The sequence below is a fragment of the Scomber scombrus genome, chromosome 11 (genome assembly GCF_963691925.1).
Source record: "Scomber scombrus chromosome 11, fScoSco1.1, whole genome shotgun sequence".
NCBI lineage: Eukaryota > Metazoa > Chordata > Actinopteri > Scombriformes > Scombridae > Scomber > Scomber scombrus.
Window position 1 is genome coordinate 10,486,787 of NC_084980.1, and position 12,849 is coordinate 10,499,635.

The following is a 12,849-nucleotide window of genomic DNA, read 5'->3' on the forward strand; positions in this document are numbered from 1 at the left end:
AAAGACTAATACAATTACCCTCTAACAAATTGCACCTTAATGAAAATTATAGCGCTTATTTTTGGTGTTTTATGAAGGTATGATATCACATAGTTGTATTAAACTTTAGTTTTAGTTGAGCAGTCATCTTTGTATTGGAATAAACGAGAGTTATAACACTCAAAACTGTAGTTAAAAATCTTTTAATTTATTTATACATATATTTATATATGTACACATTCACTTACCTATTCTTGTAAAGAAACACATTGTCAAATTCATTGTTAGTCATTGGTGGCACAACTGGCACCCCTGTTCTCGAGTCACAGTCTGATCCAGTAATGAGATAAACCCTCATCTGTTCTTTTTCTCTGTGCCATTTTAAAGCAAACTGGATTGAGATCATTTCTCTTCACCCTGTTCTCCCCCCCCCTTAAGCTTTTTAATAAGAAGGCAAACAAGAAGACAGATTTCAAGGGAGTTTGGTGAATACAATATAACATTTCAAAGATATTTTGTTCGAATGTATGTTTGTATTTTTTGTCCAGACAGGGTCTGGTAAACTTGTCATTCCCTGTCAAGAGGATTACCTCACCTGCTACTTTGAGGTACACCCACAACCCTGATGCCTACATCTTTACCATACGTTTAAAATATAGTGAATATCTGAGGTTTGCTCCTGTGACATGTTCAACCAGCTGGAGGTTACTGAAAGTATTTCAACAGTTTCACAGTGTTTCATAGACTAGGTTGGGTTAGGGCACAAAAAAATTACTCATCTTGATGCTTGCACTCCTTGTGACTTTCCTCCATTTGTGCTCTAGCAGACATACCTGTCCCCTTTACCTAAATCTAAAAACATCTGAAGTCTCTGCTGGCCTCATATTCAATGAGCTTTCCTTGGTTTCAAACTAAAATCTACTATATTTTTTACCAATTTTACAGGTATTGGAAATATTTAAAAGAATAATTAATAATTCATTTTACAGTGTCCTATCCAACTTCTTAGGATGTTACACTGATTTAAAAAGATGTGGGTTTGGCTGCTTTCGCATACAGGCAACTGTTGACTCTGAATCTGAAAGTTGTCAAACACATTTTGGGCTTTAGTGCCAATATAGTACCAATTTTGCTAAAATAACAAAAAGAAATCCCTTTTGAAAATGAAATACCTGCATCTCTGTGGGTGTTTCAAACCACAGATCATAGATTTGAATGGAACCCTGTTAATAATCTTAAATCGCATACCCTTACTTAAGTAGATAGTTTGCAGTGGTTGTTTTTTTTCCCAATAAAGGTGTGTGTATATACTCACCTTTGTTAACTCAGTCTCAACTCATGTACTTAATTGTGATTACAAATGATGATATGCACAGAGCTTACAGTCATAAACAAAAAATAAAAAGCATATAATGTATTGTATATAGTCCAAATGGTACATTTCCCCCCCATAACAGTCCCTTAGTCTTCAGTATAGTCCTTTGTACTCCTTCATAGTGTTGTAAACTTTTTTTATGAAAAAAAAACAAAACAAAAAAAACAAACAAACAAAAACTTTTGTCTTTTTTCTTTAGAAATGTACTGTCACTAATAGCGTGACGGAACGGGTGCGTTGAATATGTGCTGCATGCTGCCCTCTGGTGGCGAGGACTAGGAGCTGTGCTACAGGAAAGGGTTGGTGGAACCCCCTGAAGGGAACGACCCCGCTGGAGCTCCCGCCTGAAATAAAAGAGAGGGTCAGTTCCTTTTCTTTTACTTAACTTTTTTACAGCACATCCTATATTCATTTACTTTTTTGACCATCTTTAACAAGTTGGAAGAGAGTGTGTGCTCACCATGAATGGGTTATTGGACATGCCAGGAGCAGCCATGGGCTGGCCAAACGGCGTCATGGAGGGCTTGTTCTGACCATACACTGGGAAGGCGGGGCCTGCAGGTGATAGAGATACATCACATTATAACTAATTGTTTCATTGCAACTGTTATATCACCAGCTCATAAAGAGTCAAACATAAACAGTCATTTACAATGAGCTAAATTATGAGAATTTATCTTAAAATCCGATGGTACTAAGACTTACAGAGGAGGAACTAAAACAGAGCCAAGCCCCAGCATGTCAGATTGCATTCAGGTGTGAACAGAGCCTTTTGAGTGATGCCAAATGTGTTCATTGTGTTTCTGGTCCACAGCAGAAGCCTAAAGCTGAGCACCCTAAATGCAATCATTTATCACTGTGCAGTAGCTGCCACTGACTTTTGATTTACTGCAGCCAGAATTAAAGTGAGCTTGCAATGCAGAGGTCCATCAGATAAATAATACATGCAATTCATGCCAGGAAAAATTCAAGTATATGATCGAAATCACTGACAGGTGCTGCACAGGTAGAACAGGATAAGAGGAAAGAAGGATGTGGGAGGCCACTAACCATTAGACTGAGGGTGGTAGGCCCCAGGTTGAGAGTAAGGGATGGGGGCCTGGCCAGGGAATTGCTGCTGGAAGTTTCCGCTGAAACTGGTCGGGAGGCAGTAGGAAGACGCATTCCCAAAGCCAGCAGGCATGCTCATGGAGCCAGTACCAAACGAGGCTATGAGACACACACAGAGTGTGTGTACAATGAATACGCATACACACACACCATATACATATAGTCACAGACACAAACACACACACACACACACACACAAAAGGATGAGTAAGTTCTAAATATGGTAGCAAATCACTAAGCTTACTCGACAAGGCAACTGGGTTACATCAAAATTAGGAAATGCGTGACACTAAACTCAAAACACACACACACCTGCAGATGGAGCTCTACCATTGGTCTGGAAGGGGTTGGTGGCCATTTCAGGGGCAACAGCTGCAGCAACGAAGGGATTTGTGGATGGGACGGCTGGATGAAACACAGGAGTATGTTAGAAAATGAGACTTCAAGCTACATGTGACACTGTATTTTCTTTCTGTATGCATCACTGTTGTAGAAATTATCATGGCCACCTCCAAAGCTAGGCGGCATGCTGGGTAAAACAGGTGGATTCTGGGCTGGCGATGAACCAAGCACTGGTCCAAATAAGTTCCTGTAGAGAAAAAGGATAAGCATAAAGAAAGTGTTTTTACATCCGCTAAAAACAAGCAGTATGCAGGACAACCATTAGTTGTCTTTAAAATGTATTCAGTGGTACTGTGAACATTTCACTGCCTTTCTTTGAAACTAGCAGTTCAGGTGTGGAAGTTCTTATAGACTTATAAACAACACACTGCACAGTACAAACAGTATAACACTGAATAAATCAAACTCATGTAGTAGTCATAAAGTGTTTTTCCAGTCTTTTACAGGCGTGCAGAGGAAACGCATGTCGGAAATGAGCTGTTCATTTCTGGTGAACATTTATTGGCAGTGTTATTACAATATTTCTGTCTGCCAGTCTCTCACCCTTGCACATTGCTCCCTGTGGAGGCAGAGAAGCTGAGCTCATTGTCCAACTCAGCTAGAGCAGCGTAGCGATCCTCCGAGCTCCCTGTGTGGGTCTGAGCAGGGACGGCACTTGACATCGATGGGATTGGCACACCTCCACCTATCGACAGTTTTGATTTTTAAATAGACTCAAAGATGCATACACATACATTCTTAATGATAAAAAAAAGACAAAAGAAAAATTAGAATGATTGAAGGGAGAAGCTCTGTATTTTCAACCATCTGCTCTATGTAAGGTTTAGAGCCAAATGTCCACTGAGAACCCCTAATTATTTCGAACCGCATTTTTTAAGTAACAATATATTAGCATTTGTAGAACAGATTTGCAGCAGTAGTCTGTTAGCAGTATTTGGGCATACATCAATTACATTACTTTCCTGCCGCCATACCGTAATTTTACTTTTATAAAAATAAAACCCATTTAGTTCATTTTCACATATCAGCGCGCATGTTCATCAAATAAAAAAGCTCTCCTTTGCGTTATCAATACTTGGTCAGACGATGGACGCTACGATTATACATGAAGTGTTTACTCCGTGACCGTCTCCAGCAGCAGCAGCAGAGTCACAGCACAGAGTAGCGGAGTGAGACGTCTGCCCTCCCTCCTGCTCTCTGCTGTTAGCAAGTGGCCACTCTCATGTCTTCCTGGGTCTCTGTGCTGGTTTTTGGCAGACAATATTCTGTTCTCTGCCTGCCTTTCTCTCTCTGGATGGCAGACATGTTGCTCCAGTTCTGATTTTAAGGGCAGTTATCCTCTTTCTCGCCCCCACATCTGTGAGCACCACAGCCCCACTATACACGAAGGACAACGTGGTGGCAGCAGCCTGAAGCCTGCTGTCACTGACTCTTAAGTAAAAGGAAGATCTGAACTAAAAATCTAGCATTAACGATCAAAGTAAGCACTCTATAGATATTGAGCATCACTGTATATCGAGTTTAATAATCTGTGGGAAAATTTTCACGGTGGAAAGGGACTCCCAGTGGACACAGTGGGTAGGAAATGAGTGAGAAAAATACTGAGGTGAGGGTGAGTGTATGTTGACAGGGTGGAAGGAAGGAAGACAGTGGTGGGGAGGGGTGGTACCTGATGAAAAGGACTTTGAGGGGGGTGACGTGCTCAGATGGGATGGAATTGCAGTGTTTCCAAATGCATCAAAGTTGGCAAAGTTGGTGTTTGTATTACCCTGAGGTGCTGCAGCCATAAACAATGAATAATTAACACAAACAATGAATGTGGAAAATAAAATCAATGGTAGGGTAATGTATGGGATGATGATAAACCAAAGAGTACATACTTCTATATATCTGCATTAGTCTGTAATGTATCAGCTTTAGGGACCTCCTGGAGGAAGCTATCTTACCTGACTGGCTTTGAAAATGTGCAAAGTTGGCAAAGTTGGTAGAGCTGGCAGTCTGAGAGGCTGGAGCAGCAAAGATGTCTCCTCCCAGGTCTGAGAGCAAGTCAAATTTCTTCTCCTGAGAAGAAGCGCTATGAGCATGGGAACGACCCATTCCCGGAGACTGGGCGGTAAAAAGAGAGCAAATTCTTTCAGACATCTGAATATCTGCTGGGCAAAAAAAAAGGCCCAATGTGTATTTCTTTTACCTGGCGCAATGGGGTCCTATTGAGCTGCAGGGTCTTGAGGGGTTGGACTTCTGGGGTGCTGCCAGTGCTGCTGGCTGAGGAGCCGGACACAGAGGCCTGGACGCTTGCTACTGCCCTTGCCTGGTCTGGAGGGACATACCTAGACATTCAGGAAAAAAACGGCATCACAAACTTATAAAGAAATAATGAAAAGTCCAAACAGATGCAACTTTTGTCATTCGATCCTATTAAAAGGCACAATATCAACATAGTGTTTATATTAAGCAAGGATGGTGTTTAGGTTAATCATTCATTTGATTGAGACAATTTCTATAACTGAAGTATTTTAACCTGATTAAATGGGACCTTCATTCATAAACCAAAGTGTTTAAAAGATGTGCTCTTTTGCCACCACCACTGCAGTGAAATGGGAATAAAAGAATGAGAGTCCCAGACAGGGAAGAGCCTGCTATCAAATTGAAACACACAGTTAACAAAGTCAACAACTATAAAATGGTGTTTGGCAGAGGCAACAATTGAGATTGTCAACACTCTTTTCTTTTGCATCACAATGGGTAGCAACAAGCCAAACATTACCAGTTGACTTTTGACAGTGAGGTTTCCGCACGCTAGAGAATTGAACTATGTTTTCCAACTACATGATTTATTGAGTTATGCACCAAGTTAGATTTTAAATGTTAGTTAGATAATGCAAAACTCTTGAGATCTAAAACTAAACTACCTTGAGCTTTGCTTTGGATGCAATCTTTCAACAACAGGGTTTACACTTGCCACTTCTTATCCAAACAAAAAAAAAAAGAAGAAAAGTTTACCATCTTTTCTTTTCGTATTTTTCCTGAAGGAACTCTTTTACTTTCTGCGGTTCTCGGAAATCTGGAACAACTGATGTCCTGTCATCATAGAGGCCCAACCAGATGTGTTTACAGACCTACGGGGGGAGGGAAGGGGGAGAGGCAGAGGAATGAGGAGAGTGGGAGGTAAGGAGGGGGTGGGGGTGGTGGCAAAGCCGGGAGAGAGGTGAGAGAAAGTATAGGGGAGGGGGAGGGGATGATGAGAAATGGGGGGGGGGGGGGGGGGGGTGTTGAGTAGGGAAAGAGGAATGCCAATAAAGTTGACTAATCAGGGCTCTGAAAAATGCCAAAATCCCACTTTTGAATCAAAGACAGATCGCCAAGATGAGTATAATATGGTTAACCATGTGAAATGTTGTGAAAGTGAACGTGATACCTCATTGCTGTGTTTCTGTAGGAACTCAATTTCCTGCTGTGTGAACGTGGTCATAGAGATGGACTTCACTCTGTGTGGGGGATTCAGCCCTCGCCTGTGGGTGGAGGAGGTATTTGTTAGCAGAAGAACAAGAGAAGCCGGATGCAACCTAATGCTATTCAAGTGACGTAAAATGACATGAAAAACAAACCATCAGAAACAGTATTTACTGCCATTGAATTCCTTAAAACTCAAACTAAAGACAAAAGTTAATTCAGAAATATTTGAGCGTCAATGTGACCTGAACCAACTTACTAATAGCTGACTTATAGCTATATAATCTCTATAAACAGATATCTGCATATGAATGCTGAATCAAGATTCTGATAACGCAGGCACTGTGGTTTCCGTTTGTCGTCCGAGTGGTATGGACCCATCACATTTAAGCCTGCTTTTGTGGCATGCAGGTAAACAGGGCATGAGGAGAGCAAAAGAGGCGGAACAATATTAGCCGAATCATCATCAGCTATCGTCTGATGATGATTTCGCTTTTTATATTTATCTTCATTCATATGCATATATCTATTTATAGAAATTATCAACAGAGATTGTAGAGACTGTCTCAAGCTGCTAATCAGACCATAAACAAAAACCAGCACACAGAAGAGGAAGTCTTGGCCCAGATATCCATTATCTGGGTATCCGCTTGCTATGCCTGAACCCCCAAAAATGTTGACTGTTGCCCCCCCAGAGGCTAAATTGTCATCGGACAGACAGCTGATGGGTTCATAGATTGGTTAAACTGAGATAACCTATGTGACATACTAGGTTTTAATTACTTCTAGGTTAAATACATCTGTAGCTGATGTAGCTGGCAAAAACTACATCATGAAGACAAATGAACATTTCAAATAAATATATGACATGGTCTCTGGAGAGTACCAATCAAAAGGGAGAATGCAGGGTGGGGAGCTTACAATCTGTACAGCCCCTATCATCAGACCCTCGACACAGAGGAGGGAGAACTCTACAAACTACTACTGATATTATAAGTGTGATTGGGTGTGGATTGGGGAAAATACTGTAAGTGAAGTTTTTCACAGCAAAACTTTTCAAGTAACTGCACTTTATATATTTTAAAAATACATGCACAACTTTGCATGAAAATACGAGGCATACCTCCAAACCAACAGATGGCGGCTGTGCGCTCGCTTACCATAGTCCACAAAGTCCTTATAACCTTAGTGGAGGACACCAAGAGACCTGGAGCAACTCTGAAGTCTAAGTCTAGTTACCTTGCTCAGCTGCTGGATTCATGAGATCACAACTTAACAAGATCAGATGAGAATCCATCCTGTGTGACTTCAAGTTATGCGCTGATTGGCCCGAACCAATCAGCGTCCAATGAGGATTCTCGCATTATCTCGTGACCTTACGAATCCAACTGCCTCGCAAAATGAGACAGTGATGGACAGATGGTTCGTCCGATCACCTACCAAGTATTTTTTGAAAGTGGTCGCCCTTTTCCAAACTGTTTCCACGGACTACTTCTCAGCTGGTTCTGTCTAACAAACCATCAAGCCCGTCAGGTTAGGAGTAGGGCTGGATACCAAACTTCAATACTTTCATGGCACCAACTGAATTGCTTCGGTACAACAAAAACATTTGTGTAATTTGGTACCAAATTGCAGTACCTAGCAGGAGTGGAGCAGTCCAGGACATCCTGCTGTAGCTTCTCAACATAAACATCAAAGACTGTAGCAGCAACAGTGTCTACAGCAGTTTCATCAGTAACAGCAGGTTGGACCAAAACACGAAACCTGCTGGTAAAACAAGTCAAAGCTGTATTATAATATCGAACAGCTGAGGTTTGGCGGCTGGTGATCGTCTTGTGAGGCTCAGCTAACTTTAGCTGTGTTATGTTCAGTGTTATGGTCACACAGAGCAGCAGCCATTCACCAGCAGTCAATAGCATTATCTTCAACATTTGAATAAAGCTTCATCTTGTCTTAACTGCAGGTTAGATGTTTTGGTACAACTTCCTGTTCCCAATGAAGCCCTTGTATACGCTGCTGGCTCCACTTTCTACATTTTGAGCCGTTAACCTGACTAGCATTCACAGACAATATACTACACAAAACAGCTGTCAAAGCAAAGTGATGAAACCATTTCTGCTAATGTTAGCCAGCTGTACAGAGACAGTCAATACACTTTCTCTTTAAAGCCAACCAATGTTAAAAAACTAGCAAGTATTGCTGGGTGATAAGGGTTTAAATTAGCTTGCTCAACAGTATGAATGTGATTGTAGTTAATAGGTTTATAGCTTATATGCTTTTGGTGTGTAAAATTCCAATAAACTGAAAAATAAACTAAAGCTTTGTAAAGTAATGTAATTTTCTTTTTGTTAAAATGGATTTTATAAAATTGGTATTGAAAAATCTTCTATCTTTGACGGCAACGGTATCAAACATTTTGGACACCCAGCCCTAGTTAAGAGTCTACAGCTGAGTGAGGCGACACAGCGCAGTCAAAAACTGTTGCTTCCCCAGCTGCATTTTTATGGCAGTTTGGAAAAGGCAAAACCACGACTTAAAGAATAAATCATATGACATCCAGGCCTCTGCTTGCTAAGCGGGATGTGGGACACTATACTCTGATGAAAAAACTGGTGGTGGCAGCTCCGGGCGATGAGGATAGCTCTCTGATGCACGCAGAGGGTTTGTGGAGGTGGAGAACAAAAGAAATGCAGAGAAATCCTGGAGGAAAACCTGCTTCAGTACACAAGGAAGGAGAACTGCTGCTCACTGCGACTTCACAGACACAGAGCAGTCTTCCAAAAGGAATGAGGAAGAAGTACGCTGTCCAGATTTACAGATGTACCTACAAAGACTTTCAAGGCTGTAATTGCTGCCAAAGATGTCTTTACCAAATATAGATTTCAAGAAGGCAAACACTTATACAACAAATTATCTTACCTTATATTTGCACTTACTTTATTTAGATCATATGTTAGAGATTTTTTTTCTAACCTTGATATTAAAGTGTGCTACATTTAGCTGATCAATAATGATCTAATCTACTATCTCTGAATGTTGTAAAACAAACACAACAGGAAAAGCATTCATGAGGGTGAATACTTCTTACATGGATTGTATTTCAAAAACTCAAAAGTAGTTATGACCCAAATGTAACTTTTGAGCCAATTGATGTGCCAATGTGGTTATCCTGTATAGTTTAATACTGGCCCAGATTCACAGAACTAGAGAGTAAAACTTAGTAAGAACATTATCTTATTAGTGCCATTTGTCCAAAAATAGTGACAGGTTATATGCATACAACATACAATGTGTCTAGATCCTGCTCAATACACACACTATTTGTCCACACGTAGAAGGTAAATACTGCACGGATGGGATCTTCCAAGTGGGACTGGCAGCCTGTGACACCCCAGTAGCGGCCTGTGGTACCACAGTAGCGGCCTGTGGCACCTCACTGGAGGCCTGTGGCACACTGTTGGCGGGGCCAAATTTCTTGTTTTTTTTACCACAGGTCAGCAGGTCTGTTTTAGGATGGTTGTTGAGCAACCATAGTCTACATATTTGTTTTTTTATTAATTTTATGTAAATACTTCCACCAAGGAGATTATGATTTTACTAACTTTGAATTTAAAAATACACTCTTTTCATAATTACTTTATAGTAATTTATAACAATCTGCTACAATTATGAAAAACAAATCCTCCCTTTAACTATTGTAACAGCGAAACTGGGTTATGTAAACATAATTGTGTAAACACAGGTTTAAAAATAATTGAGTAAACAAGTTTAGTGTATTCTTATTTAACTGCTATCCATCATCTTGTTTTCACATATTTAGTTGTTACAGTAATGTTAAGTTGATATTCTGGCATCAGGCATCAATGGACACTGTTCAGGCTACTGGTAGTTCATGAGTTGACAAAACTGGGCGGAAGACTTATTAGTCAAGAGTGTATTTTTGTTCCTTTTTTTTATTTCAAAACAGGTGAAATCATAAGCCCCTTAGGGGAAGTAATTTCATAAAATGCATGAAAAGCAAAAGAGTGGAACATGGTGGCTCAACAACTATCCTTAAACAGACTTATGGCTCATGACCTGTCATGAAAACAAATTATGAAAGTCAGCCCCGCCCTAGTCGACAGACAGTCTTTAAACTGCCTACAGAGTGACACAGGATGCCACAGGCCACCAGTGGCTCTAGGAAGATGCTGGCCTGTACAGGGGTCACATGTTGACAGCAATTCAAGTACAAAATGTTTGTCTGGCTCCATATGAGAAACTACATGTGTGTAGGCAGTGAGGATATTGCATACATCTAAGTCATTGCCTAAATCTTGGCAATGATTTCGTTTGAGTTTCTGAAGAACAAGAAGTGGTTTCATCAGACAGCAGCTAGAGGCGACACACTGCCCCACTTCATCTTTCAGCTATTTCAAGCTGTGTTCAGGGACCCACCCTGCTCCTGCTTATCTAAAGGTGTGTGTGTGTGTGTGTGTGTGTGTGTGTGTGTGTGTGTGTGTGTGTGTGTGTGTGTGTGTGTGTGTGTGTGTGTGTTTTACTACATTCTTTGTAAGAAGTCCATTTAAAGTTCAGATAACGGAGATCCCGGTGTTGTCTGTTCCACCCTCACATAATGACCCCCTCCAGCTAGACTTGTGTTTCCTATGGCAACACCTCCCCAGTTGTGGTTAGGATTTGAGGTTATGGTTAAGCGCAGCAGAGATTGCTGGCTGGGGTTAAGGTAACTTTGGGGTCAGGTTAAGCACCTCAGAGGATGACTGGTTATGGTTAGGGATGCTGTTGTGTGAGGTTACGGTCAGAGAAAACACATATTAACAGGGGAACAGACTGTGACGAGCTGTTTTTAAACAGGTCGGCCAGATATTTGACTGTAAGGTATGTGAACGTAACGCTGCTAACCTTCACCACACAGACAATAAGCCACTGACACAGCCTCTCACACTAAATATGTATATATATATGACCGCATATTTCATCACACTTAAGCAATGCCGTAAACAAACCAAACCCTAACCCAGCGGCCTCGGGCGGAACCGAATGAGGTACAATAACGTTACCTGTCCGGACGGTAACGCTAGCTAACGAGCTAATGGACCCGCCAAAGTCAGTGTAGGACCGCACAAATGGTCTGGTGGACAATGCGAGCAATACAGATGATACCTTCACCCAAAAGGAAACTCACAAGATCCCGGAGCAGGTGGTGCAAACGAAGGATCCCACTGTCATGTTGACATATGTCGGGCCGCGCTGGTCGCAGTCGAAGCATTTCCTATTCGCGGGCAGGCTGGTCATTTCCCGGAGCATCTTCAGATGAGTCTCCTCCTGCTTTCGCTTCGCACTGGTCGCCATGGCCGAAAAGAAACACAGCTGGCTGGTATAACCGGGTTGAGGGGTTGGGAGGGGGGGTTTGGTCAATGACCCGGGATAGGACGGGTGTCTTCAGGGCAGACTTGCCGCGTACGACGGCGGTGTAGCCAGGCAGACACCTTGCTGAGAGGTCTGGCTGGTGAGGGACTGGGCGACTGACGAACTGGTTCTTCTTCGAGGAGGTAAAAAAAGGGCACACCGACCGACTTCAAGCGCACAGCCGCCATCTGTTGGTTTGGAGGGATGCCTCGTATTTTCATGCAAAGTTGTGCACGTATTTTTAAAATATATCACCATAAAGTGCAGTTACTTGAAAGGTTTTGCTGTGAAAAACTTCACTTATTATATATACAGTATTTTCCCCAATCCACACCCAATCACACTTATAATATATAATAAAAACATCGGAAAAACAAACAATCATTATTTTTATTTAAAAAGGCCAACAGCTTCACATATAAAATCCAAATAACAAAAAGACATAAAGTCTTGTATATTTACAGTACTATTTTCAAAAATAAAACAACACATCTTTCTTCACATGGATTTAAACATCTCAATATCTCTTTTAGACATGATGCCACTTTAAATTGCATGTTTAAAAATTCAAGTCTTTGGTCCCTGCCTTGGCACTGCTAACACAACAGGTGCTCATTGAATATCTTGTGATGAGACATCCCTTGTCTCCCGGTTTGGCTTGCGGGAAGGCCTCCCTGACAGTGATCACACTGTTCTCATTCATAGCCGTCCACCGCCTGCTCTGCGTTTCTTGGTGGGTTTGCAGGAAACTGCGCTGAAGAATTGCTCTGTGATTTACATTGTGGGGGAGACTGCTGTTCAGACAAGATCAGATTAGTGTGTTGCTAGTAGGGTATTGCTCCTATGCAGAGACAAGGACATAAAGTCGGGGTCTTGCATGGTGCCTATTTGGTCTTCTTTTAAATTAAATGGCAACTAGAAGACACATAGAGGAGTGCAGTTTTCATGCTAATGCAAAACTATTATCCAACATGTAAAGCTGCTGCCTCTGAAACTGTTGAAATTTGTTCATACAGAAAAAATGACTTTCTCATCAGCACAGGAATGAAGCATGACGGTTAAAAGAAAATTAAAGATTAAAGATTAGATTAAGATTTGAAAGCCGTCTGGCAAATGGATTC

General features: G+C 41.4%; 1 protein-coding gene across 1 annotated transcript; it reads right to left on the bottom strand.

Annotated features, from left to right (window-relative positions):
• Window positions 1-166: 166 nt before the first annotated feature.
• agfg1b (ArfGAP with FG repeats 1b) lies at window positions 167-11,807 on the bottom strand. Its single transcript, XM_062429513.1, has 12 exons — window positions 11,505-11,807; window positions 6,285-6,378; window positions 5,870-5,985; window positions 5,058-5,196; window positions 4,813-4,972; window positions 4,536-4,643; window positions 3,410-3,551; window positions 2,974-3,053; window positions 2,777-2,869; window positions 2,405-2,563; window positions 1,815-1,909; window positions 167-1,698 (listed from the first exon to the last, which is right to left on the bottom strand). The coding sequence occupies exons 1-12, from the start codon at window positions 11,669-11,671 to the stop codon at window positions 1,642-1,644; spliced, it is 1,410 nt and encodes a 469-aa protein (XP_062285497.1). The 5' UTR covers window positions 11,672-11,807; the 3' UTR covers window positions 167-1,641.
• Between the last annotated feature and the right edge of the window lie 1,042 nt (window positions 11,808-12,849).